Source organism: Neolamprologus multifasciatus, chromosome 23, assembly GCF_963576455.1.
Source record: "Neolamprologus multifasciatus chromosome 23, fNeoMul1.2, whole genome shotgun sequence".
In the NCBI taxonomy this organism is placed as follows: Eukaryota; Metazoa; Chordata; class Actinopteri; order Cichliformes; family Cichlidae; genus Neolamprologus; species Neolamprologus multifasciatus.
The window spans coordinates 18,509,467-18,535,356 of NC_140460.1; the positions used below are offsets into that span (position 1 = coordinate 18,509,467).

The following is a 25,890-nucleotide window of genomic DNA, read 5'->3' on the forward strand; positions in this document are numbered from 1 at the left end:
GACTATTGCCCTGAGGTGCTGGAACAACGGTCCGCTTACCGCGGAGTTATGAAGGAGTTGTATGATCTTGGACTCAAGCCTCAGCTTCGCTACCCGGCCAAACTGTTCGTTATGACTGACGAAGGGAACCGGAAGCGACTGGCGTCACCAGGCGACGCTCGGAGCTACATCGCCTCACACCGTCCCCTGAGTTCTAACGTTCTGGAAATCTGATCTGAGGGTCATGGTTGGATCCTGCCACTTCCGTAGAAGGGCTCATGACATTTTAGTTTGATGTTTGGTACCTAGAGGACAGCATGGTTTGAGTAATTCTAACCTCATTGTTTTTTCTCTGTTTTTCTCTCATTTTCCTTTACGATACCCCTGTTTATACTTTGTTCTAATGCCACCGTTGGCATGCTAGTCCGCTATGTACACATATATGTATATACTGTTTTACTTTATATAAACACACATTCTTTCATTATTATTGCCTCTCCTACAGTTTGATTCCTGCCATGTACAAATGGAGGACAACAATACCTCAGCCTGCCTTTTTTGTGCTTTTCTTCTGTCCGTTTTTGTATAGTAAGATACATCCTAGTTCCTCAATTTTTTCTAGCAGAATATTGAAAAGGTATATTTTCATAGTGAGACCTTGCCGCCACAGGGAAGCCACTTGATAAGAGTTGTGATGGTGAAGTCTTCGCAGGGGAATGTTTACACCCTGCTGTGCAATGGACACTTGCAAGTTTTGTTTTCAGGGGTTTCCAGGTCCAATTTATGTTGTTCGATCTGCATGTATGTATTGCCTTGTTTTATGTTTTTTTTTTTTTGTTGTTGTTGTTGTGTTTTTTTTTGTTTTTTTTCTTTCTTTCTGTTTTTTTTCCCCTGTTCTGTTCACAGTCTATTACCTCAAATACAGACACCAGTCTTCCCCTGGCCACTGTCAACTTGTCAAATCAAAGACCTGTCTGAATACAGTAAGGTATGTCGAGCACAATCAATGGTCTTAGAATTGTCTCCTGGAATGTGAGAGGGGTGGGGAATGCAACCAAAGTTAACAAAGTTATGGCGCATTTACAGCAGCTTAAAGGAGATGTGTTTTTTCTTCAAGAGACGCATCTCTGCAACAAAGAAGTGAGGCGACTCAAGAGAAACTGGATTGGCAATATATATCATTCCAAATTTAACGCCAAGGCTAGAGGGACAGCTATACTTATTCGTTATAATATTCTGTTTGAGCAACATAAAGTTATTGCGGATCCAGATGGCCGTTTCACATTTGTGTCAGGAAACTTGCAGGGCTCACTTGTGATACTGGCTAGTGTGTACGGGCCGAACTGGGACGACGACTCTTTTATAGCTAAACTTTTCTCTTCACTTCCAAATTTGGAAAACTATCATCTTATTATTGGAGGTGACTTTAACTTGGTTCAGGACACTCTGCTGGATAGATCGTCAACTAAGGACTGTTCCCTGAGTAAATCTGCTAAAACCCTAGAATTTTTCAAAACTCAGCTGGGGATTATGGATCCATGGCGACATGCGAATCCTACTACCAAGGCATTTTCTTTTTTCTCTCATCCCCACCGTACATATACACGTATAGACTTTTTTCTTGTCGATATTAGGTTTCTCTGTAAAATTAGCCATTGTCAGTATCATGCTATCACCATTTCAGATCACTCACCAGTTTCTTTTGATGTGGTATTAGCGACCCCGTCTCGACCCATTAAACATTGGAGATTTAACTCTAGCCTGTTGATAAGGGATGCCTACACAAATTTTTTGAGATCACAGTTCTCACTTTTCCTTGAGTTGAACGACTCTACTGAAGTGTCAAGAGGTGTATTATGGGAAACGTCGAAAGCCTACATGAGAGGCCAGCTTATAGGCTTTGTGTCAAATTTAAAGAAGAAAGAGTTAACTTACACGTCCAGTTTATTGAATTAGATCAAAGATTTAGATGGCAGATATGCATCAAACCCAGATCCTAACCTCTATACAGAATGTGTGAAAGTTCAAGCCAGTCTCAATTTAACCACCACCGCAACAGCTGTGGTTCAATTAATTAAGACTAAGCAACGCTTTTTTGAATCCGGCGACAAGGCAGGGAAACTTCTGGCCTATCAAGCCCGTGCCGAAGGAACCTCCAAGCTAATCCCAAAGGTCAAGTCTGCTGCTGGTGACATAATATCGGACCCAGAGGGAATTAATGAAGTATTTGTAAGTTTCTATTCCAATCTGTACACTTCAAGCTCTCCCCCTCTATCAGAAGAAACTCTCCAAAATATACATAGATAGAGATCTGACAAAGGGATTAGGGGGACCTATTACTGTAGTAGAGGTACAAGAAGCCATTAAATCCTTAAACACAGGTAAATCGCCGGGCCCTGACGGTTACTCTGCAGAATACTATAAAGCCAATTCTGATCTTATGGCACCGTTGTTGAAAGATATGTATAATGAAGCCTTTTCAAAATGTCAATTACCTAAGACTTTGTCCGAAGCTACTATTTGTTTAATCTTGAAAAAGGACAAGGATCCTCTGTTGTGCAGCAGTTACAGACCAATTTCTCTTTTAAATATTGATTTTAAAATACTATCTAAAATCCTCGCACTTAGGCTACAACGTGTTCTGCCACAAATTATCGCCTCTGATCAGACGGGATTTATGGCTGGCAGGCACTCATATGACAATTCAAGACGCCTCTTGAATATTATCCATACATCGTGCAACTCAATTCCAGAGGTTGTGGTATCGCTTGACGCGGAGAAAGCTTTCGACTGCGTCGAGTGGAGCTTCCTCTATGAGGTGATGGATAGGTTTGGCTTAGGGGCTGACTTTATTCTCTGGGTTAAGCTACTATATTCCTCGCCATCCACCTGTATTCGTACTAACAACAACTTGTCTTTGCCTTTTCCACTTGAGAGGGGCACTAGGCAAGGGTGCCCTCTCTCACCCCTCCTGTTCGCCATTGCTATCGAGCCTCTTGCAATATGGCTGCGTTCAGAGGATAGATTTAAAGGCATTACAAGGTTCGGGGTGACCCACAAACTCTCCCTTTATGCAGATGACTTGCTCCTGTACATTTCTGACCCTCTAAACTCACTCCCGGTGCTTTTTGACATACTGGACCAATATGGTACACTGTCAGGATATAAGCTCAATTATGAAAAAAGCGAGTTGCAACCCCTCAATTCCCTGGCCAGAGCTCTTCCCCACTCAATAGTGCCTTTTAAGCGGACAGAAACCGGATTTAGATATTTGGGTTTTTTTATTTCCTCTTCTATACCTAAAATGATGAGGGAGAATTTTCTATCCCTACTAGAAAATGTTGGGAAAGATTGTGACCGTTGGACTTCTTTGCCATTGTCAGTGGCAGGGAGAGTTAACCTGATAAAGATGAGTGTCCTCCCAAAATTCTTGTATCTTTTTCAACATGTCCCGATTCTTCTTACCAAGGCATTTTTTGACAAGTTAGAAAAGATTCTGTCACATTTCATATGGGGAGGGAAACAAGCTAGAATTCGCAAGTCTATTCTTCAGTCCTCTAAAACTGATGGTGGTCTTGGTCTGCCCAATTTTAGACACTACTATTGGGCAGCTAACATACAAAAACTTTTACATTGGGTTCATAACGACCCCCCTGCACCAGCCTGGGTACAAATGGAAACTGCATCTAGCTGTTACTCATTATCATCAATACTCAGCTCACCACTCCCTTTTTCTCCAACTCTTGTTGGGGATAATCCAATAGCTAAGGAAACGGTAACTATCTGGTGACAGTTCAGAAAATACTTCGGGCTACTTGGATCGTCTTTGCTAACGCCTTTATCAAAAAATTGTAATTTTGCACCTTCAAACACTGATGCGGCCTTTAGCAGTTGGAAAGATAACGGACTTAGGACTGTTAAGGACTTGTACAGTCAGGACACCTTTCTATCTTTTGCTGACCTATTGTCTAAATACGACCTGCCTAATTCCAACTTTTTTCATTATCTTCAGGCTAGAAATTTTGTAAAAACACAGTTCCCTCAATTTCCCAATCGGCCTCCAGAAACAAATCTGGATATCATCCTGCAGACGAACCCTCATCAAAACAGACTGATAGCAGCCTTGTATAAAATACTAGATGCTTTGGTCCCCAAATCCATTTCTCATATTAAGCTGAGATGGGAGGAAGAGCTACAGACAATCCTGCCAGAACAGCAGTGGGATTCTGCTTTGAAATTGATTCACTCGTCCTCAATTTGTGCTCGCCATGCTTTGATTCAGTGCAAGGTGGTCTATAAAGTACACTATACAATTGGATTATAATATTATTTTATGCCATGTTAGACCCCTAATTAAAGATTGTGAATTATTATGTAGTTTTAGTTTGCATTATTCTCCTGAATTAGAAGAAGGTGATAACTATTACATTTGTTAAACTGATTTGCATTACATTAGACTGCTGATTTATTGTGAATGAATGATATTGTTTTATGATGCATTATACTGCTGAGTTATAAGAAATACTGTTCGCAGAAAGTCATCGCCTTATTTGTCTGATTAGAAGAGAACAGAACATACTGGAGAGGTTTTCTGCCCCATCTCAGCAGGAGCAGATAAACAGGGAGCCGAGGTCGTAGCTTAGGCGCTGTGTGAGAGAAAGAATGTGAATGTTTAGGCTTTTATGATTAGGTGGGGGCCACTAGAGGCTATAAGAGTTTGATCAATGCTCCACCATTTTGAGATCTGATGCTGTCTGCGCACAGTGTCCATCTCCCACGCGTGTATTCATTAAATCATCGTTTGACTCAACCCGGCCGGACCAGTGTTGTTATTTTTGGTTTTTCCTCTTGTATCCATCCCCAATCTTTGAATCCGTGACATTTACCAACTTTTTCTTTCTCTGAAGCTGCTGTATTCACTCTCATATATATATATGTTGTGCATATATTGCAGAAACAAAAATATTAAAACAATGTTCTTACACTACAGTTAAAAAAGAAGGTTTTAAGGCACATCACTCAAACACAAAAATCCCCACCTGAGACAGCTTTCTGTGAGTAGGGTGTGGTGGTTTACACTACATGATCCCTGAATGTTTTAGGAAGGGACTAAGTAAATATCCCGAATAGAGTGTATTTGAATGCTGCTGCTTTGCTTCTGATTTAAATGACTTGGGGGATGCCACGCAAGAGCTATCCATCAATTTAGTTGGGCAGGTTTTGAACAGACCTCTGAATCACCACTAGTGTCTTATAGAGGGGATCATAACCAGAGTGAATTTCAAAGATTCTCTAACATCTACCAAGGTAAGTGCTGCTGTACAAACAGGTCTGAGGAATGAATGGCAGAGACTTATATTTATAAAGAGATGAAGAGAAAACAGTGTGATAGCCACGTAAGTTGTGGACTTTATCAGCTGATTTCAGTTTTAATCTGCTGAAACTGTATATTAAAAGCAGTTTAACTTCCTGAGACTAGCATGTGTGCATGTACAACTCATTCTCTAATTTTTCTTTAGTCATTTTAGAGCAATTTCACTAAAACAACCATCTGAGACTTAGGTTAACACATTATGTCTTTGTCTGATTTTGATTTTGTCGTAATGTTTTACACTGACTGACAGCAAATAGTAGTAAAATTTATAACTGACAAAATATGTAGTGAGCAAACTGACAATAAACACAGCTCAACTGAAAGAGAACTGAATTGGTTTAACTCCTGTTTTCATGTCAGTGATTGAAAACCATGACTAATTACACTGTCACATAGATATAGGAACAAGTATAGATAAAAAATTTTTTAAAAAGGCAGCTCATTAAAGAAGTATTCCTGTATAAACTGGACCAAAGTCACTGTAGTGTCTGAAAGTACTTGGTGTCATAACAGCTGTGTTAGGCAGGCAGGAATGGACCCAAAATCCAAACTAAACTCAAAACACAGCTTTATTGCTGGAATTATTAATTATAAACTAAAACTGGGAAAACACTTTAAACTAAACAGACAGACTAGCAGAAAACCCAGCATTCAGGGAGATCACGACAACCAGCAGAGGAAGAGGCAGACATTAAAAGCACAAGGCAAACGAAGGAATAGACCATAGGTGGGAACACAGCTGAACAAGTCTAACTAATGAGACGGGGAACCAAGACAGATCATGACACTTAATTGCTAAAGAGTTATTACATCTACATTTTTGAAACAGCCGTTTATAGAGGAATTCACCTGAAATAACCAAAATGCTATTTATGTCATCAAAGATCCATTTAGACTGGTCTACACTGTTAGTGCTCTTTAAACATCAAAATAAACTAAAACTCAATACGCTGGGTCAAATGACCCAGGATCTTGACAAAGGGATCAGACACTGAACACAGTGTATGATCCCCCAAAGAAGAACAAAAAACAAAAGCTATCTCACTATTCAGTTTGCTCTCACTCGCACTCTTATTTTGTAAATGTCATTACAACAATTCATTTAAATTAGTTTTTCTATTGTTTTGTGTTCTTTTCTTTTTAAATAATAGGACATTTCACTTGAAATTTGAAATGTTTTATTAATTTCTTTAAACACACAAGCACCTATATCTGTGCAATTTACTCTAGTTGTGTTTAATGAAGAGTTTATTGTTCCCAACATTCATCAGTAGAGCGTTATGTGGACACAGCAGACGCTGCTCTTCCTCACTATAAAATTTTTGCTCTGTGTCCTGTCTGTGCAGGCTTTTTGTCCACTTTTCTCCTGTGAAAAAAACAATGAGGAAACACGTTGCCCTCCTGCTCATTCTTTTCCCCGTGTGTGGACATCTGCTGGACATCAAGTTTTATAATGACCCTTACGAGTATACCTGGGCAGACGCACTGGCATTCTGCAGGAAGAACCACACTGACTTGGTCCGAGTGAGAACTGCAGAAGAGAATGAAGCTCTACAGCACTCTGGATGGATCGGTTTGTCCCGGGAGGATGAAACAAGTCCATGGAAATGGTCCAGAGGAGACGAAATAGCCATCTTCACACAATGGCATGGTGGTGGTAAATTTTCATACTATGTTTCTTACTCCTTAGATGTTACAAGATCAAACTCACTGGTAATTATACCAAATTTATTTGCATTGTGACCTGAAATCAGTTTGAGACATTTTGAGCATTCAACAATTTGACTGGTGAGAAAGGATCAGATTTACAGTGTGGAGCAGTGTTTTCCACCACAGTGTTGACTGTAATGAGTTTCATGATGTCCCAAACCAACTGTTTCAGCTGCGACTTAAGCAAGGAGGGTTTGTTAGACACATAAACACTGTACTGGTAAAATGATTTGAAACTGAATCTAGATTAAAAAAAATAGACCTTTAAAACATGTCTGAAATCCATCCCAGTCTTTTTTGTCTATTCGACTTCTTGCAGAACCAAAAGAGAATGAAAACTGTGTGAAAAGAAAAAGCAACGGAAAATGGGAAAGCAAGAAGTGTGATGAAAAACATGCTTTCCTATGTTATGAGGAAAAGCTGATTCTGGTGAAGGAGAATAAAACATGGGAGGAGGCATTGGAACACTGCAGGTCTCTGGATGGAGTGGTCACAGAAGATCCAGCCTCTTCATACAGGAACCACAGCTATGACCTGGCCTCCCTGATCACTCCGGATGACTACACCACTGCACGAGAGACCGCAAAAGAGGCTACCACTAATGAGGTTGGGCAGTTTTCTGCATGCGTTTGTGTTGGTGAGAGACTCGTAACTGTACTGACTGTAATTTTGTTTGTTTCTCTTTGTTTACTGTTGGCAGGTGTGGACAGGCCTGTGTAACCTGGCTGGTGAGTGGCTGTGGGTGGGTGGAGAAGAAATGCAATATCAGGATATCCCAAAATGCCCAACCGAGGGCCTCTGTGGCGTCCTCGAGAAGAATGGTAGTTCACCCTACGGCATAAGAAACTGCCAGCAGATAAGGAACTTTCTCTGTTCCAAAATGAATTAAGTACTGTACTTAAGTAAAAATTTGATATATCTATACTTTTCCATCTTATGACACTTAGATACATGTGTGTCAAAGTAAACAGGAGAAATAATCCAAAGCAGACTCCACAGACAGGGTTAAACAAAAATGAACCGTCATTCAGGTTTATGAGTGAGTCCAAAATTAGAAATTCCAAGAAGAATGGGAACCTGACAAACACTTTACACTACCAGTTAAAAGTTTTTGAGTTAGAATAATCGTACCTTTATTCATGATGTATGTTACAAAGATATCAGTTAATATAGTCAGTACATTGAAAAGGTGAGAAATAGTGATGGAAATGTTTTCATACTGTTAGATTATACGATGACGATAGATTAATGTAAACCAGAAAAATCATAACGTCTTGTTATATGTGTTATTTTCCTAATGTAGTTGTGTGACATGTCAAGTAAATACTGGACTATACATAATTTAAAAGTTGTCTCAAGTCAATAAAGATATTAAATAAAGATTAATGTGCAGTTAAGCAGTTATTTTTGTCTTTACGAGCAATGGAGAGGGAACCATATGGTAACTTTCACTGCTATGAGGCTTTTTTTACATCCTAAAACAGGCCGTCTTGTATTCCTTTTGAAAAGAATGTTTTACAGAAATCGAGAAGTACACTCTTTTTTTTTTTTTTTTTTTTTTTTCTTTTTTTCCCTTTTTTTTTTCTCCTTTTTTTCTTTTTTTTTTTCCCCCCTTTCCCCTCCCCTTTCTCCCCCCTTTCCTTTTTTTTTCCTCCTTTTTTTTTTTTTTTTTTTTTTTTTGCCTGTCCCGTTTGGCTCTTTTGCCATCAGAATTATTGTCTAAAGGCGAAGAAAGATGCCCAACGGTTTTTCTTTACCAAATTGACCATCCCAGCTTTGCCGTAATGGTCCATTTGATTCACCTTTTATTCTTTATTTTATTTTCACTTGCTGAATACGGGACAGATTTGACTGGGGGAAAGAAAAGGGAGAAAGAAAGAGGGAAAGAAAGACAGTTGAGAAGAGGGACGGGGGAGAAGGGCAAAAAACAAAAACCAACAGAATAAGCAGAAGAAAAAAAATAAATAAATAAAAAAATAAATACATATATCGATCACCTGGATCACCTGTTGAGAAAGAAAAAAGAAAACAAGCAGAAGAAAACGAGAGTAATACAATAAACCACATCACAATGATATATGGGAATATGACAGTAACTACTAAATATTAAACATTATTGTGCAGCACGTAAGATCGACAGCACAGTGTGCATTGAGGTAGGAGCCAAAAAGGGTGTAGTTTGTGTGTGTGATCACCCGTGTGTACACCTGTGAGCATGGACGCGCTTGTTTTCTTAAAAGGTTCCCTCATGTAATGATCTGCTAGAGGGTGTGGGGGGCCACTGCCCCGTCCTCCAGGGCATGAAGCAGGTATGGAGGAGATCAAAACTCCAGACATCCAGAGGCCCCCAGAACACAAGAGACCAAGGAAGACCAACAGAGGGGCAGCCGCGCCACTGTCCCAGAAAGAGCCGAGGAGAGTCCCAGATGAGGGGTCACCCAGCAGCCACGGAGCAGAAGCCAGGGGGGGCTGCAGTGACGTGCCCGTGAGCTCCGCCGGCAGCCAGCTGTGCCTGAGTGACCGAGCCCCAGGCCGAGAGGCCGGGGGCACCTCACCTCCGAGGTGGCCCAAGCGAGCCCCAGGCTCCAGGCCCCGATAAGCAGCCGCCAAGGAGTGAGCCGGTGTGTACCCGGACGCCCACCCCCGGACACAAAGAACCACCAACGCACCGATGTCTGAGGGAGTCCGCCCCCGGCAGGGGAAGTGGTGGGGGGAGATAGGCCTCCAAACCTTGGAGGGCCTGAGCTGTCCTCAGAGAGGTGGCATCTGATACCCAACCTGACATATAGACACAGACATACAGGCACACACAGATACAAACATCCATTCCCACCCTCATGCTCTCATATGCACTTACTCCACACTCAACCAACGTGGAGACAGACATAAAGAGACGCTGTACACACAATCACACTCCCCAAGCGTACTCTACGAACCGGGTCTAGGTACCCTTGCCCCTGGAGGGGGGAACTGCACCCAGACCCAGGTTGTGTTACCCTTTTCCCTGCGGTGGGGAGAAGCAGACCGCCCCGACTCCGCAGCAGCAGGGAGGCCCCACATTCCGGATCCCAGTCGGACGGCCAACTCCTCCTCCTAGCCCCCCTGCTCCAGCAGGAAGCAGAGAACGAGGGTGAGAGAAGACTCCTAACCTCCCTCCACCCGCTCATTGTAGTGTTGATGTATGTGTGTTCTAAGGTGCATTTAAAACCCAGGAGGGCATGGAGCTACCTGCCAGAGAGCAGCAGGTAAGCGCATAGTCCCTCCTGCTAGCCCTCAATGTCTACGTGTATTTAAAATTGAGAGGTGGGCAACGACGCCGGGGGTGAGGTGTACACCCTGATGGTAATTGGGATTCCGTGTAGCGTGCCCACCCCCAAGATCCTATATGTATGTGTAATGAGAGTGTGAGTAATGTGAATGTCTAAGTTGCGGGATAAAATTGAGGCAGAGGCAGCCAGAAGGGGACAGAGGGGGGGGGGGGGGTTACCTCCTCTGCACCCTGGTGACACACCCCTACTCCAAGGCCCTGCATGTGTGGGTGGTTGTGGTGGAGCGGGAAGAGGGAGGCAGCTGGAGATGGGGAGGGAAGGAAGGGAGGGGCAAGTGACCCCTCCCTGGGGCCAGCTCCCCCGCTGACCCCAGTAGGCACCCCCATACTCCGCGACCCGCCAGGGAAGGGGGGCCCAGGCCCATCCGAACCGGGGACCAGTGCAGCGGCGCCGCCCGGCCCCACAGAGCCCGGGGCAGTCCACCCAACCCCACAACAGAGAAAACTACACCCACCCCATCATCCACTCATCTTCCAGACTACATAAGACAATAGACGCCCAGGCTGAGATCTTCCTCCACCTCTCCTGTATCTCCCCCTCTTGCAGAGAGAGTTCCTGAGAGAGGAAAGCTCCTGCAAGATGTGACAACCCCCCCCCCCACCAGTTGAAGAGCCCCCCAGGTGGCTCGGCGCACCGGCGGCACCCTGCGCCAGTGGCGGGCCCCCATATACCCACCGGCCCACAACCCCGGCAACACACCAACCAGGACCCAGGCCCCCGAGGCCCGGCCAGGGCCCCAGGCCAGAGCCGGAGCGCCCCCAGAACCTCACGCCCGTCCCGGACCCACCCAGGGGCAGCCAGGCTACCAGGTCAGTAACCCCCGTCCGTCAGCACAGACCCTCCCCTAGCCCCGCTGCACGTAGCCACGAGGAAGCCGTCACCTAAGAGCCAACAGAGCCCCTAATTGGCCATGACCGCTACCCCGGGTTGAGCCCCCCAAGGAAGATGCTCCCGGGGAACCGCCTGACGCCCTAAGCCCGACCCTACCCCCACACCAATCACAACAGTGAAGGCGAGACCAAAATATGACCCCCCACCCCCACTAGGTGATGGAGGTGATCAAAGGAGTCCAGAGCAATTGATCTGATGTGGTGGCAGAGGCTGTATCAAGACTAATGTAATCTAATAGATAATTTCTATATTGGTTAGAATTAAGATTGTTTTTATTTTTCCAGTTCATGAGGAGAAGTACACTCTAACTACGTACATAGGAATTTGTTATGAAACAGCTGTGTGCAGGCAGGAGTGGTAGTAGGAGGATCCAATGTGCAGACACTCAGAGGCAGAATGTGAACTCAAAACAGTTTTAATACTGAACTCAAAAGGGTAACAAAACTAGGAATACAAAATACACTTACGCAGACAGACACACAGCTAGATAAGGGTAGATCGCGACACAGACAAACTGAAAACGCAACAGAAAACAAAAGCAGGACACAGGAAACACCAGAGCCCAAGAAAGCAGCCCAAACACAGTTCAGTTTAGGTGGCCGACCACACGGAAGGCAGTGGCGGCGACGCAGAAAATAGTTCAGGGGGCCGACCGTGCACACGGCAATGGCGGCAACCCAGGCGACGGGGATCCGGAGGCCGGCCAGGAAAACAGTTCCGAAAAAGTTCAGGGGGCCGGCCCGGAGGCTGACGGCACAACAGTCCAAATCCGGGCGTTTCCGGGGGCCGGCCCGGAGAACGGCGGTCCAAGAGTCCAGAATCGGGCGGTGCAGGGGGCCGGCCCGGAGATCGACAGCACAAAAGTCCAAAACAGTCCTGGAGGCCGACCGCGTGGAAGGCAATGGCAGCGGTGGCGACAGGGCAGGTCCGGAGGCCGGCCACGTGAAAGGCAATGGCGGCGGCGGCGACTAACTAGGGCCGGAGGCCGGCCGCGACAACGACGATGTCCAGCCAACGGCCTGGAAGGTGGCCGGACAGGGCGTGGACATGCAGGCCGGACTATTCAGGTAAGCTTTAAACTCATACATTAAACTTAGCATCTAAGTTTGAACGTTGGTTAAGGTTACATTGATTTACTCTTTCATTCACACTTTTTTTGAAAACAGCTTTAAGCAGGTTACTGGTAGCAGCATCCCACGCTGTAGTATCTAGAAAGTGGTTATGGATTTTCTCTGACAGGAAACAAAGATAAGTTTGATCTCCTGTCCCCGAGCCTAAAGCAAAGTTCTTCCCAAAGCCATATTCAAGTCAGCAGCTTCTTACATCTAAACACTTTCTAGATAACATCAATACACATCAATACACTGGGTTTTGGCATACAGACTGGAGCAACCAGAGATCGGACCACCAACCTTCCTATTGGTTGATGACCTGTTCTGCTAATCGTGGTGGTGGTCGCCTTGACCAGAATCTGTGGATAGAGATTGAAAGAATAAAACTGTGGATACAAGTTGTAGAAATGACTTTCCTCTGATGTGTGTCTGAATTCAGCCTTACAGATAAGAGGTGGCAGTCTCCTTCAATTATGCACTCCTAATTCATTATTGTACTATATACATTGGGAAATAATGATCATTACACTGAATTACCTGGGTATTTCTATCTGTTATTAAATAATTAATTACAATAACAGTGCTATAACTTACTTAGGTTTTTTCCTGCTCCTGCAACTGAAGCAGAAACCAGCAGAGGACAACCCAGTCTTTCCCCCTACTGATTCTGAGTATGACTGGTTGATGGCCAAGATCTTTGTGAGAAGTGCAGAATTTAATCTGTTTGACCTCAGTTCTCACCTGTTGGCTGAGGTTTTTACAGTGTCTCTGGAGCGCAACCTGCCCATGGTGCATCCTCTGTACAAGGTAACTGAGGCTGAGGAAGTGTTGTAGTTCTAAAAGCATCAAGACTTGTGACTTTGACTTTGGTAGTTTAGTTTCTTGTTGGCTGCACAGCAGTGAAACACGGAATTAAACAAAACACACATAACAATGAAACAACCACAGACAAGAAAGTACGTTTTTTTTCATACATTCTTTTTCAACATACTTCTCTCTTTTCATCAGCTTCTCATACCTCACACTCGCTACACTCTACAGATTAATTACTTAGCTCTGGACCTTCTATTATCTGAGACTGGATCTTGTACTTTGGTATAAAAAGACTAATAAACCTAAACCTAACAACTCTCTTACTGGGATTTGACTGCTCTCTAGTTTACAGCTTCAAGTAGAAAGGGTGCCATCCTTCCCTCTGTATCCCTGATGACATCACAGAGCAGGGGCTGAATGATGTACTACAGGGATGGTGGGTTCAGGCTTTGGGACATCATCTACAGGTTCTATTGCTACTTTGCCACTTTGTTTGAAAACACATGTAACATTTAGAAAATTATTTTCAGAAGTTTTTAAAGTTTTTTCTCAGACTGTGCTTAACACCATGATAAATGACGGTCTGCACTTTGTTTCCATTCAGCTACTTTATGTGGAAAAGGTTGTGTGTTTGACTGATAGTGACGTAAACATTTTGAAACGAAGACTAAGATCCTCCTGAGAACCGAGGAAAAAGAATATTCCCACTGAATGAGGTGAAACGTATCCTTGAATGTTAGTTTAACAGCAGATTTCTCTGCAACACAAAACAACCCAAGATCAGTTTAATCAGAGTTAAAAGTTTTTATTTTTAAGGACAGAAGCAGGGCTGGGCCATGCCGTTCACAGTAATGCCAGTATAATTTTAGGAAATGATAAGAAAATGAAATATTGCGATAGAATATGTAAAACGCACATGCGCAGTGCCTTTGTTTTCATGTGCACATGGCGGAAAAAGCATGGCGGCGACGGAGAATGAGAAGGGCGAAAGCGGATCGTTGAGTGAAACGGATGAATCAGAATTGGTTTCTAAAAATGCTGCAACTTCAGTGGTGTGGAACTGGTTTAGCTTTTGTCTGTCAGATACACACCAAAGTACAATTTGTGGTAGAGCGTGCAAGAGGGCCGTCGTTATTACCGATATTACCGAACTGATTTTATGTGGTACACGGCGCTCAAAAATCTGTCAAAAAATGTTTTAGTATGACTTTGCTAAGCTACGAAGCCGCACCACTTGATGGATTGTCGGAGCATTACGGCTACCGTAGTCAGGAGCCTCGCAGAGTAATACATACTGTGCTGCACTGTGTGTGTGAATAACCTCTTTTTAAGTTTTGTGGATATTATACATGGTTATGCTCAGGATATGTTGGCCAATTTCCACTGAAAATGCCTTTTGGTTAAACTGTCAGCAAGGAATTTGCATTTGCACTGTTACATTTTTATGTAGCTTTAATGCACATAAAAAACACCTGCTTGTTTAAGTGAAAATACATTGATGGGGTTTTTTGCACTAATAAAGTTGTGGAGTTGTAAAGTATTTTCTCTTGCGTCAATTATATCGTCAGTTATATATCGTTATTGCAAATTTTCAAATATATATCGTGATAAATATTTTTGGCCATATTGCCTTGCCCTAGACAGAAGCCTGATGCTCATTTGGACTGAAACGAGCTAAGTTATGTTAATGATTTAATGAAGTCAAAGTTTTGGCTGCTTTATGTAAATCAGGGGTGATCACATCTCCCGAACCTAAACAACAGTTTGAAATTTTGGTGCTGTTGGGAGCAGGAACATTTCCACACATCTTTATGTTGGTTACAGAGTTCTGGAGAGAGGCAACAAATGAAAAGTCTTCAGTTAATGAACATAACACAGATCATCATTATGAGCGTGAAGGTCAGAACAGTGAACTGAAACTGAGTCAGGTCAGATAAAACTCAGCTTTGGGACTAATAAAGACTAAACTGTAGGAAGCAAACCCACGCTGGAAATAATCAAATATCTATATGAAAATAAAACCGAATTCTGACTTCGATTTTTCTTTTCAGACTGGTCACCGAGGGCTAAATGAAACAGCACTGAGAACAGAATCAGCTTAACAGACACTTCTAGTATAGAAAAAAGAAAACTACACTTACATATTTACATGCATATGCATATACTTGTGTCTTTAAAGAGACAAAATAGTCACAATCTGACTCAGCACAAGTCAAAGTTCCACTCTGTCCACCTTTTTCTTTTTTCTCCCTCCTTTAAATACATATGTAAAATATGCCTTTGCATTCCTGCTTTTATTGGACTAAATGTGTGTAGAATACAAAGCTTTAATGATCTGTTACCAAACAACATTTGGAGTGATTTCAGTGTCGAAAGCTTCCAGAAAGTCAGGACAACTTTGAAAAAGTTGATCAATTATTTTAAGGTGGGCATGAGCTGAACTGAATCAAACTGTTTCAGAGGATATTTCTTGCCTTACAAATGACATTATCACCTAATTGAACCTGTGATGTAACCCACTAAAGTTACCATAAGGTGGGATTTTAGCATACTGTTTTTAACCTGCTAAAGGAACCAGAAGCAGCCAAAAAATAATAATTGCCATAACTGATCTCACATTCAGTCATGATCAGGGTTCATGCTGTTTATATGTGACATGTAGAGTCACATGGATGTATAGTAACACTGCTGATGCTCACTGAATCAGACATAAAGTGGAAGTCTGTCCTGACTGTTTGACCTTCATCCATCCTCTTCTACTCACTAATCACTGCATGCGATCCTTTTCTGCACTTTTCAAAGACCCCTGAGCTGCTGCTGCACAAACACTGAGGTGTTCCTAATAAAGTGCTCGTGCTGCTGAACTGACCTGTGACTTTCAGAGTCTTGGTCTGACAGCTCACTTTGGGAATGTCACACTCGTACAGGCTGGCGTCGTCTGCCCTGAGGTCCTTTCTGACGATGGAGAGGTTTCCAGTCTTGTAATGGTCTGGGAAGCTGAACACGTGACCTGTGAGCTTTGGATCCATTTTATCCTGTCTGCTGTTGATGATGTCCAAAACAACTTTGTCCTCCTTGTCCCTCCAGAAGGTGTTGACTGACTCAGACAGCCGTTCAGAGTAGATGCAGGGCAGCAGGACCTCACACCTGATGAAGCTGGTCCTCACAGACTGGCTGCTGCCTGCAGGATGACAGGAAAGGTTTGAGGTTTAGCTTGCTGTGTCCATAGTAAAGAACACAGTAAACCCAGTAATAGCCAGTCCTCAGGATGTGTGTGGAAAGGGGAGATGCTAATTAAATGCTAATTATAGTAATGATGATCCTTTTTAGTGACAACGGCATAAATAGCTCAAAACATCTCTTGATGTCACTGACTCTGGTCAGAGCAAATCTTGTGATTCCAGGGGTCGTTTTGATGACATTTGCAGCAGCTGCTCTGCCATGTACATTATGAGGTACTTAGCTCCAAAAGATCTTACTGTTTTTGGACTTGAATCTTTCAGCAGGAGCAGCTTCAGCACCAGCGACCTCCTCCTCTGATCAGATGTGTCTGTGTCTTCTGGATGATAGTCCACATTGTCTTCCTCCTTAGAAACCTGCCCATCTGAATCGCTATGCTGCTCTGTGTCCTCTCCTTCGTTTTCACCAAAAATATGATCCAGAACTTGGCTCACTGTAAATCTTCTTCTCATTTTTGTATGCTGCAAATTGTAAATGTGCACTCTGGAAGTCAAATGGCCACTCAAATGAGTGAATTCCCCTCACATGTCTTGACATGCCCGTCTTTGTTTTTGTTGTTTTTGCACAAGTATACTGGAAAAACATGCAAAATAAGACTCCCATGAAGGTCACATGATTAGGAGAGGAGCTGACTGTCAGTGTGTCAGCTGACAGTGCGCTTATGATTTCAGTTTTGGCTCTAATTATTGCTTTATACTCATAATATTATAACTGGGTCGAAACCAACCCTAACAAAACAAAGGTCATAATTTCAACTAGGGCATTTTATAATTTAGTGAAACGATTTTTTTTTGTTTTATTTTGTAGAAATAGAGGTTCCTGACAAAGTCAAAAAGCCTTGATGCAATAAACAAATTTATGTGATTTTTTTTTTATGCATTTGAAATTTAAGTAACTTCATGCAACATATGACTTTTTTGGTCAGTTTATTTAAATGGATATCTTAAATGACCAATCTTATTCAAGTTCAGACTTATGTTGTTTTCTGACTGGTGGTGCTGCAGCTAAACTGGATCAACATGAAATTTCTCTTTGGATAAATTCTTTTAGATAGAAATAGAAATTTATTGATTTCTATTCATGTTACTTAAGTTCTTACGTTACATGTGGTAAACAGTATGACAGTGTGTGAGGCTGGGAGGGAGGCCCCAGGTGGGGTGCCCACAGCCAAGGGCTGAGAGTCCCAGAGGAACCAGGCAGCTGTTAAAGTGTTTTAAAAGTGGATCCGTTCTGACTGAAAACATGCTGCATTGTCATTGTGCCATCTGAAATAGCCTGTAGGCTGCCATCTCTATAACGGCTGCAGAAGTTACACAGAGTTAAAAAAAAAAAAAAAAAAGAGAAAAGCACAGACAAAGTCTTTTCAAACTTATGCCTTAACCTAATAAAAATGAAACACTGACAAAATTCAAATACAGCACTGAGCCGTGAAAGCATCTGAAGTATTGAGATTATTTTCATATCACTAAGTCAAGCAAATAAAAAGCTTCTAGTGTGCCTGAAGCAGATTATATTGATGTGGATGTCACTGGAAGATGGAGAACTGCCCTCTGAGGCCAGTTACTTTTGCGAAATCCCGCAAAACTTTTGTGAGATCTTGCAAAAGTAACTCGGGAGCTATTTCCCAATTCCTAGGCCGCATCCTCTGGAGGCCTCATTTGAAGGCTGATTACATCACAGCCAGGCGACGAAGGCTGTCCCAATTCAAAGGCTGCTCCAAATGCGTCTTTCATTTCCCCGGATTTGAAGGATGGGTCGGGTGTAGCCTTCGTGGCCAAACCTATCCCAGAATTCATAGTGCGGACCAGCCAATTCCAGTTTCTGGAAACACGGTCCAGAATATAGCTAAATCCAGTGGAGTGGTTTGGTTTAAACTAGATTAAAACAACAATGGCCTTAAAAATGATATATTTTAAAATTAAATAATTAAACATACTAAGCAAAAATGCATTTACAAACATTCTGGAATGCAGTAGCTAGCAAGCTGATTAGAGACTGTAACAGCCAATCAGAATATTTGCATCCAAGTCTGTGATTGGTTGGTTTTGTGGCACACTTATAATGGTGTACAGAGAGTTGAGAGTGCATGAAGCAGAGATGTTGTGAGCGCGGACAACACACTGAGAGCAGGTCCGCAGATGTCTGTGAGCACACAGAGCAGAGATCTGATCAAGAGCAAATGCCAACAACTGAGCGAGAGGGGCTGTTACTGTGTGTGCTTATGGATAATAGCAAACACTGAAATACATTTCTTGCACACAACAATGAGTTTTGTTTGCTCAAATTAAACTTTGCTTCGCTCAAAATCATTTTCTCCTCAAAATGCAATATTTGTGCTTGCAAATTTGTTTATATGCGCTCAGAATAGAGGCACAACAATAACATCATACTGGGTGTGACAGAAACATCTCAGAATACACAGTACATTGCAGTTTGTTGTGTGTGGAGCTGCATAGCGGCAGACCAGTCAGGGTGCCCATGCTGACCCCTATCAACTGTTATATTGTGGACAAAACAGGAAAAAGTAGATAAAAAGTAAAAAAAAAAAAAAAAAAAAAAACGTTTTCAAAAGAATGAAAGAGAAGAGCACAAAACAAGCACAAGAAATTGTTTCTATGGGTAATATAAGCCACTGATGCAGGCGCATTTCCTACTGATGGACATTTATTCTGTTTATGTGTTAACTTATGTTCAATCAGTGATTTTAAAAAAGCTAATTGTGTTTGTGTTCAGATATCCCATCTTTAACTGTGAGCGCTGCTGCAAAGCCTATCACAGTGTAAACAGAGCAGGAGCCACCTCTGTGTGATAGTTTGTTTATATTTCATTATTAATGAAAATAAACAGCAGAACTACATTCAAGTTCAAGGTGAGACTGTTTTGCCTTAGAGAATTTAGCTCAGTCCAGCAGGTGGCAGCATTGCAACACAGATGCACATATTCATGTGCACAAGACAGAAAATTATTTTCAAATTTTAATGTGGTGCACAAAACTGACAGCCTTTGAAACTTGGAGACATTTGAATTGAGTCTTGGGCTCTGTGAGTTCACACTAGTAGGTAAAAATATGGTAACTTAACCTGATTAAAATCTAAAACTAACCTTATATTAAGTTCATTTTTAGGACATGACAAAATGTGGACCAAACTGCGGACATGAATTCTGGTCTATCAAATCCTGTCTCTAAAAGCAGACATGATTTGATGCTTTCTCTTTAAACAACAGATCTTTGTCTGATGTTAAACTGTGAAAATTGTATATAGTTTCTCACAGTTCAATAAAAAATGTGTGAATTACATAATGCAGAATGCAAACAGGATTTCTAAATGCTGAATGTAAAAACTAAATAAGAACACATTCAAGCAGACTGATCCCAGTATAGCACAAGGACCTTTACAAGACTGTTTCTACTAGCATGTGGATGTTGCCCAGAACATTTAATGCAACAACACAGTTGGTTCCGCCAACAAACACAAGTGTACAGATCCTCTAGATAAAGCGATAAACATAAAAGGGCCTAATGAGAAAATAAACCGATTACCACTCACAGAAGACTGCATCCGGTGTATGTTGAGCATCCTTAACTTGCTTGTTGGGTTTGCTAATAGTAGTTTCAGTGCAACAAGAAGCCATTCTTTAGGAAGCATAAAGGTCACTCTTCAAAGATGCCAATTTTCATGTTTTGGGCCGAGAAGGGAGACGGTTTGAAAGAGGAGTGAAAGAGGCCATCTATGTCCACTGTGAACGACCATCCGTGAAAACAGAGGGCGGCTTACGACAACAACTGACTGCCATCTATAATCCAGTGTTGAGATCCCTTCCCAGGTGCGTCAACCCTTACTCTCATGTTGCATTTGGTGGCCTTAATAGTTCACATGTTAAGGTGTGGCCAGGTCATACAGTGGTTTCACCTGAAACATCTGGTGGTAATGACACACACCTTTTTCAAACCTTGGCTCATGTGATGAGTCACGTAATTGATAGTATGTCAGTCATCCGCTTAAGAGCCAACTCCCACTCGGGCTTAAATACCTGGGATTCTCCACCATTTGGTTTTAGAACTGAGGACGAGAGGTGAAATGTCTTCAAGGAACTTAAAGAACTCTAGTCACATCCTTTCCAAGCTCCTTAGTATGCATATTAATGGCATTAAAGAAAACCAACAAGTTAAACGTATGCATTAACTTTCTTTATTGCAATAACATGTATAATGTATAAAAATGCATGCAGGTCTGTACTGCAATAGTTTGTACAACATCCAGAGCTAATTACATCTTTGTTCTCAAATGTATACGTTTTCAGATGGAACAATATTTAAACAAATGTAACACTGATACAACATTTATGTGGATTGTTTTGTGTCAAAGAAAAGAAAATTGACCTGAACTTCAGTGTTTACTCACAGCCAGTTCTTGATTTTTGAGACAAAGACCCAATTCTACTGCAAGATTTTCTGCAATGCTTATCAAATGAATGGCGTTTCAGTTCACTTATCTCAGAGTCTGGTTCTTGATGTTGTCAATCAGCATTGCGACTGGGGGCAAATTCAGAGCTTGCACCACCTCACATCTCCTTTAGGATATGGCCCAAACTACTTTGAACGCAACATTAAACTTGTAAAATTGTGAAATCATAATTTTTGATGTCTTTATATCAATTTCTAGACAACAAATCTACCGTAGAATTTTTCAGACTTAATCTGTACAGTCCCTACAGACACACTGTTACTGTTAATCAGTAATGATTATCTAAGGAGTGAGATGTGATGGAACAACTACTGTACCTCACATGAGCAGACCAGAAGAGTTTGTGTTGATACTATGGAGAGATGAGTCGTTGGAGTGTATAAAGAGTCTGTACTGGGGCTGTCAGCGATTGTTATTGTTGGTATGTGTTGGGCTTTGAGCTGCGGAGCTGCAGCTGAGGTCATTTGATTGAGTGTTACCCTAAAGTGTAAATTCCATGACCCCAACAGTTGGTTTATTACTAGTGCTGTCAGTGTTAATCTCGTTAAAATGACGAGATGAACGCACAGGGCGATCCGCGTTAACTCGCTAATGGAGATTTGCCGCGTTAATGCGGTTATGGCGTTAACGTCATTTTAACGAGATTAACGCGGATTACACATTCCTCATCGCTGTCGTTTTGGTCACCCACTGCTGTGCTTGGCCCTCGATTGTCCTCAGGGATAGACGAAATTAGGACAGTAATTGTACATTTATTAACTTGTGTTCTTAAGAATTATCTTCTTGATAACACACATACATTGTATTCTTTTTAAGTTATCCCATGTCTTCTGGCCTGCAAGGGGCTGACTTTCCCCTGCAGGATCATCTTCTCCAGAATTGTCCTGATCACACACAAAAATAAGAGAAGAAAGGAAACCATGGAAACTATGTTAATCCCTAAACCCAAAAGTGTTCACAGCAGAAAACAAGAGGAATACCGTCTGGACATCACAGGTTCTGTACAGCATGATGGTTATTAAAACCATACTCATATGAATATGATGTGTAAATTGATTTATTCTTGTACCTCCATGCCACAGTGGCAAAATTCCTCACCCCAGTGGACCGGTGATCATTTTCTCCTCTCATTTTAATAAATTGAGCCGTTTGGTCTTTGTTCCCTAAAACATATCACAAAAAGGTTCATTTGAAAAAATAAAAATTAGGTGTGTGTGAGCAGCAATACGTGAAAAACTGCGGGACCCACCATACAAGCTAGTTTACGGGCAATTTTTAAAAAGATTGTTTTAATTAAAAAATAACCATAAGCAAATGCCCAAAGCCTAACAACACAGCCGCTATGAAAATGTAACTTTTGTACCATCAGATTTTCATATACTTACATTTAAATGTGTATCCCTCTCCCGCATTAACTCCCGCTTTGTCCACGATTGTTATGAGAAAAAATCTCCTGTATGACCCGCAATGAATCCTGGGTTATGGTGGGCCACGAAGGATACACCTGACCCATCCTTCAAATCTGGGGAAAAGCAGAACGCATTTGTCGCCACATTTGGAGGACTCTTTGAATTTGGACAGCCTTCGTTGCATCGCTGTGACATCATTGCCTACAAATGCAGCCTTCAAAGCATGCTACCACTGAATTTGGACACAGCAAGCGTCTCCCTCATAGTTGTGCGCGTTTCCCCGTGCTCTTCCCCGTGCTCTTCCCCGTGTGCTTAGTTCCTAGAGTTTCCCAGTTTAGTTTTGTACCTTTTCTCTTGTGTCACCAATAAAGCTGCTTTTGAGTTCACATTTTCGCCTCTGTGAAGTGTGTGTTTGGGCCCTCGTCTCCTGCCTTCACACAGCTGCTCATGACAGAACAGGCCCAACATTGTCATTGTTTAATGGTTTTTAGCTGCTCTCAAAAGTCATATTATGGCTTTAATATTTCCAGCTGATAATGAGACCTACTGCATTTTAAATGCATGCCCAAAGGCTTTAAACATCCACTGTGTCTGTAATGACAGTATCAAACTACAGAGCATTGTTTTTTTGTTTGTTTTTTTTTTACTAAAATTCAACCTTTCCGGATGAGAATATGGCTGTGTTTTGTACTACCAGCTTTAAAAGAGCACACAGGGTTCGAGTTTGAAATTTCAAACCACTTTATTAATTTGTTTAAACGGAACAATAAAATACAGAGCCTGAGAGGCTCTACCCACTCGCAGGGATCACCTATAAACAGAGGTGTGGACTCGAGTCACATGACTTGGATTCGAGTCATTAATTTTATGACTTTAGACCTGACTTGGAAAAATGTTTTAAGACTTCGACTTTTACACCAATGACTTGGGACTTGAACCTGTTTACTTGAAAAGACTTGATATCTTACCCCAAATCTAAAATTTTACACACATATTATATAAAAAATGTGCATCATTAATTCATTTCATTAATTCTTACCACACTCCGTATGTATGTGTGCGGGAGCTGTAGCATAGCCAGTCAAATTAACCAGATTTTAAAAAACAAAAACAAAACGCTCAAGCCAAAAATGCTCCCAAGAGTAATTTCTTTTGGTAAATAAACTACAAAGTAGTCAATAAAAAAAAACTTAATGCTATATGCAGAACATGCAAGAAGAGAATCACAGACGGAACAACTTCCAATTTTGTCCGACACTGCATGCAGCTTGTTAGGTCGAATTGTCAGTGAATGGTGAGCGAAGGTCCGTTTCAGAAAGTGGGTTCTGTAGCCAAACTCAGGGAAGACATTTTCTTTTTTTTTTTTTTTTTTTTTTTTTTTTTTTTTTCTGCCTGTCCCGTTTGGTTCTTTTGCCATCAGAATTATTGTCTAAAGGCGAAGAAAGATGCCCAACGGATTTTCTTTACCAAATTGACCATCCCAGCTTTGCCGTAATGGTCCATTTGATTCACCTTTTATTCTTTATTTTATTTTCACTTGCTGAATACGGGACAGACTTGACTGGGGGAAAGAAAAGGGAGAAAGAAAGAGGGGAAGAAAAACAGTTGAGAAGAGGGACGGGGGAGAAGGGCAAAAAACAAAAACCAACAGAATAAGCAGAAGAAAAAAAAAAAAAAAATACATATATCGATCACCTGGATCACCTGTTGAGAAAGAAAAAAGAAAACAAGCAGAAGAAAACGAGAGTAATACAATAAACCACATCACAATGATATATGGGAATATGACAGTAAATACTAAATATTAAACATTATTGTGCAGCACGTAAGATCGACAGCACAGTGTGCATTGAGGTAGGAGCCAAAAAGGGTGTAGTTTGTGTGTGTGATCACCCGTGTGTACACCTGTGAGCATGGACGCGCTTGTTTTCTTAAAAGGTTCCCTCATGTAATGATCTGCTAGAGGGTGTGGGGGGCCACTGCCCCGTCCTCCAGGGCATGAAGCAGGTATGGAGGAGATCAAAACCCCAGACATCCAGAGGCCCCCAGAACACAAGAGACCAAGGAAGACCAACAGAGGGGCAGCCGCGCCACTGTCCCAGAAAGAGCTGAGGAGAGTCCCAGATGAGGGGTCACCCAGCAGCCACGGAGCAGAAGCCAGGGGGGGCTGCAGTGACGTGCCCGTGAGCTCCGCCGGCAGCCAGCTGTGCCTGAGTGACCGAGCCCCAGGCCGAGAGGCCGGGGGCACCCCACCTCCGAAGTGGCCCAAGCGAGCCCCAGGCTCCAGGCCCCGATAAGCAGCCGCCAAGGAGTGAGCCGGTGTGTACCCGGACGCCCACCCCCGGACACAAAGAACCACCAACGCACCGACGTCTGAGGGAGTCCGCCCCCGGCAGGGGAAGTGGTGGGGGGAGATAGGCCTCCAAACCTTGGAGGGCCTGAGCTGTCCTCAGAGAGGTGGCATCTGATACCCAACCTGACATACAGACACAGACATACAGGCACACACAGATACAAACATCCATTCCCACCCTCATGCTCTCATATGCACTTACTCCACACTCAACCAACGTGGAGACAGACATAAAGAGACGCTGTACACACAATCACACTCCCCAAGCGTACTCTACGAACCGGGTCTAGGTACCCTTGCCCCTGGAGGGGGGAACTGCACCCAGACCCAGGTTGTGTTACCCTTTTCCCTGCAGTGGGGAGAAGCAGACCGCCCCGACTCCGCAGCAGCAGGGGGCCCCACACTCCGGACCCCAGTCGGACGGCCAACTCCTCCTCCTAGCCCCCCTGCTCCAGCAGAAAGCAGAGAACGAGGGTGAGAGAAGACTCCTAACCTCCCTCCACCCGCTCATTGTAGTGTTGATGTATGTGTGTTCTAAGGTGCGTTTAAAACCCAGGAGGGCATGGAGCTACCTGCCAGAGAGCAGCAGGTAAGCGCATAGTCCCTCCTGCTAGCCCTCAATGTCTACGTGTATTTAAAATTGAGAGGTGGGCAACGACGCCGGGGGTGAGGTGTACACCCTGATGGTAATTGGGATTCCGTGTAGCGTGCCCACCCCCAAGATCCTATATTTATGTGTAATGAGAATGTGAGTAATGTGAATGTCTAAGTTGCGGGATAAAATTGAGGCAGAGGCAGCCAGAAGGGGACAGAGGGGGGGGGGGGTTACCTCCTCTGCACCCTGGTGACACACCCCCACTCCAAGGCCCTGCATGTGTGGGTGGTTGTGGTGGAGCGGGAAGAGGGAGGCAGCTGGAGATGGGGAGGGAAGGAAGGGAGGAGCAAGTGACCCCTCCCTGGGGCCAGCTCCCCCGCTGACCCCAGTAGGCACCCCCATACTCCGCGACCCACCAGGGAAGGGGGGCCCAGGCCCATCCGAACCGGGGCCCAGCGCAGCGGCGCCGCCCGGCCCCACAGAGCCCGGGGCAGTCCACTCAACCCCACAACAGAGAAAACTGCACCCACCCCATCATCCACTCATCTTCCAGACTACATAAGACAATAGACGCCCAGGCTGAGATCTTCCTCCACCTCTCCTGTATCTCCCCCTCTTG

The 25,890-nt window shown here is 43.1% G+C and overlaps 2 protein-coding genes across 3 annotated transcripts in view; one reads left to right on the plus strand and one right to left on the minus strand.

The window, feature by feature from the left end:
• LOC146491349 (macrophage mannose receptor 1-like) overlaps positions 1–8,450 on the plus strand; it is a 76,096-nt gene extending 67,646 nt beyond the window's left edge. The window contains exons 1-4 of one of the 2 annotated variants that reach the window (XM_085152305.1): positions 4,948–5,286; positions 6,700–7,010; positions 7,383–7,669; positions 7,764–8,450. In XM_085152305.1, the coding sequence (XP_085008431.1) occupies positions 6,734–7,010; positions 7,383–7,669; positions 7,764–7,952 (753 nt within the window). In that variant the 5' untranslated portion in view covers positions 4,948–5,286; positions 6,700–6,733 and the 3' untranslated portion in view covers positions 7,953–8,450. Of the gene's footprint in view, positions 1–4,947; positions 5,287–6,699; positions 7,011–7,382; positions 7,670–7,763 lie in introns of those variants that run through there. The other variant, XM_085152306.1, reaches the window with a different exon arrangement.
• Positions 8,451–13,768: 5,318 nt separating this feature from the next.
• LOC146491353 (uncharacterized) lies at positions 13,769–16,900 on the minus strand. The gene is made up of 3 exons (XM_085150357.1): positions 16,699–16,900; positions 16,078–16,389; positions 13,769–13,965 (listed from the first exon to the last, which is right to left on the minus strand). Exons 1-3 carry the CDS (start codon positions 16,898–16,900, stop codon positions 13,769–13,771), a joined length of 711 nt encoding a protein of 236 aa, XP_085006483.1.
• Positions 16,901–25,890: the final 8,990 nt, after the last annotated feature.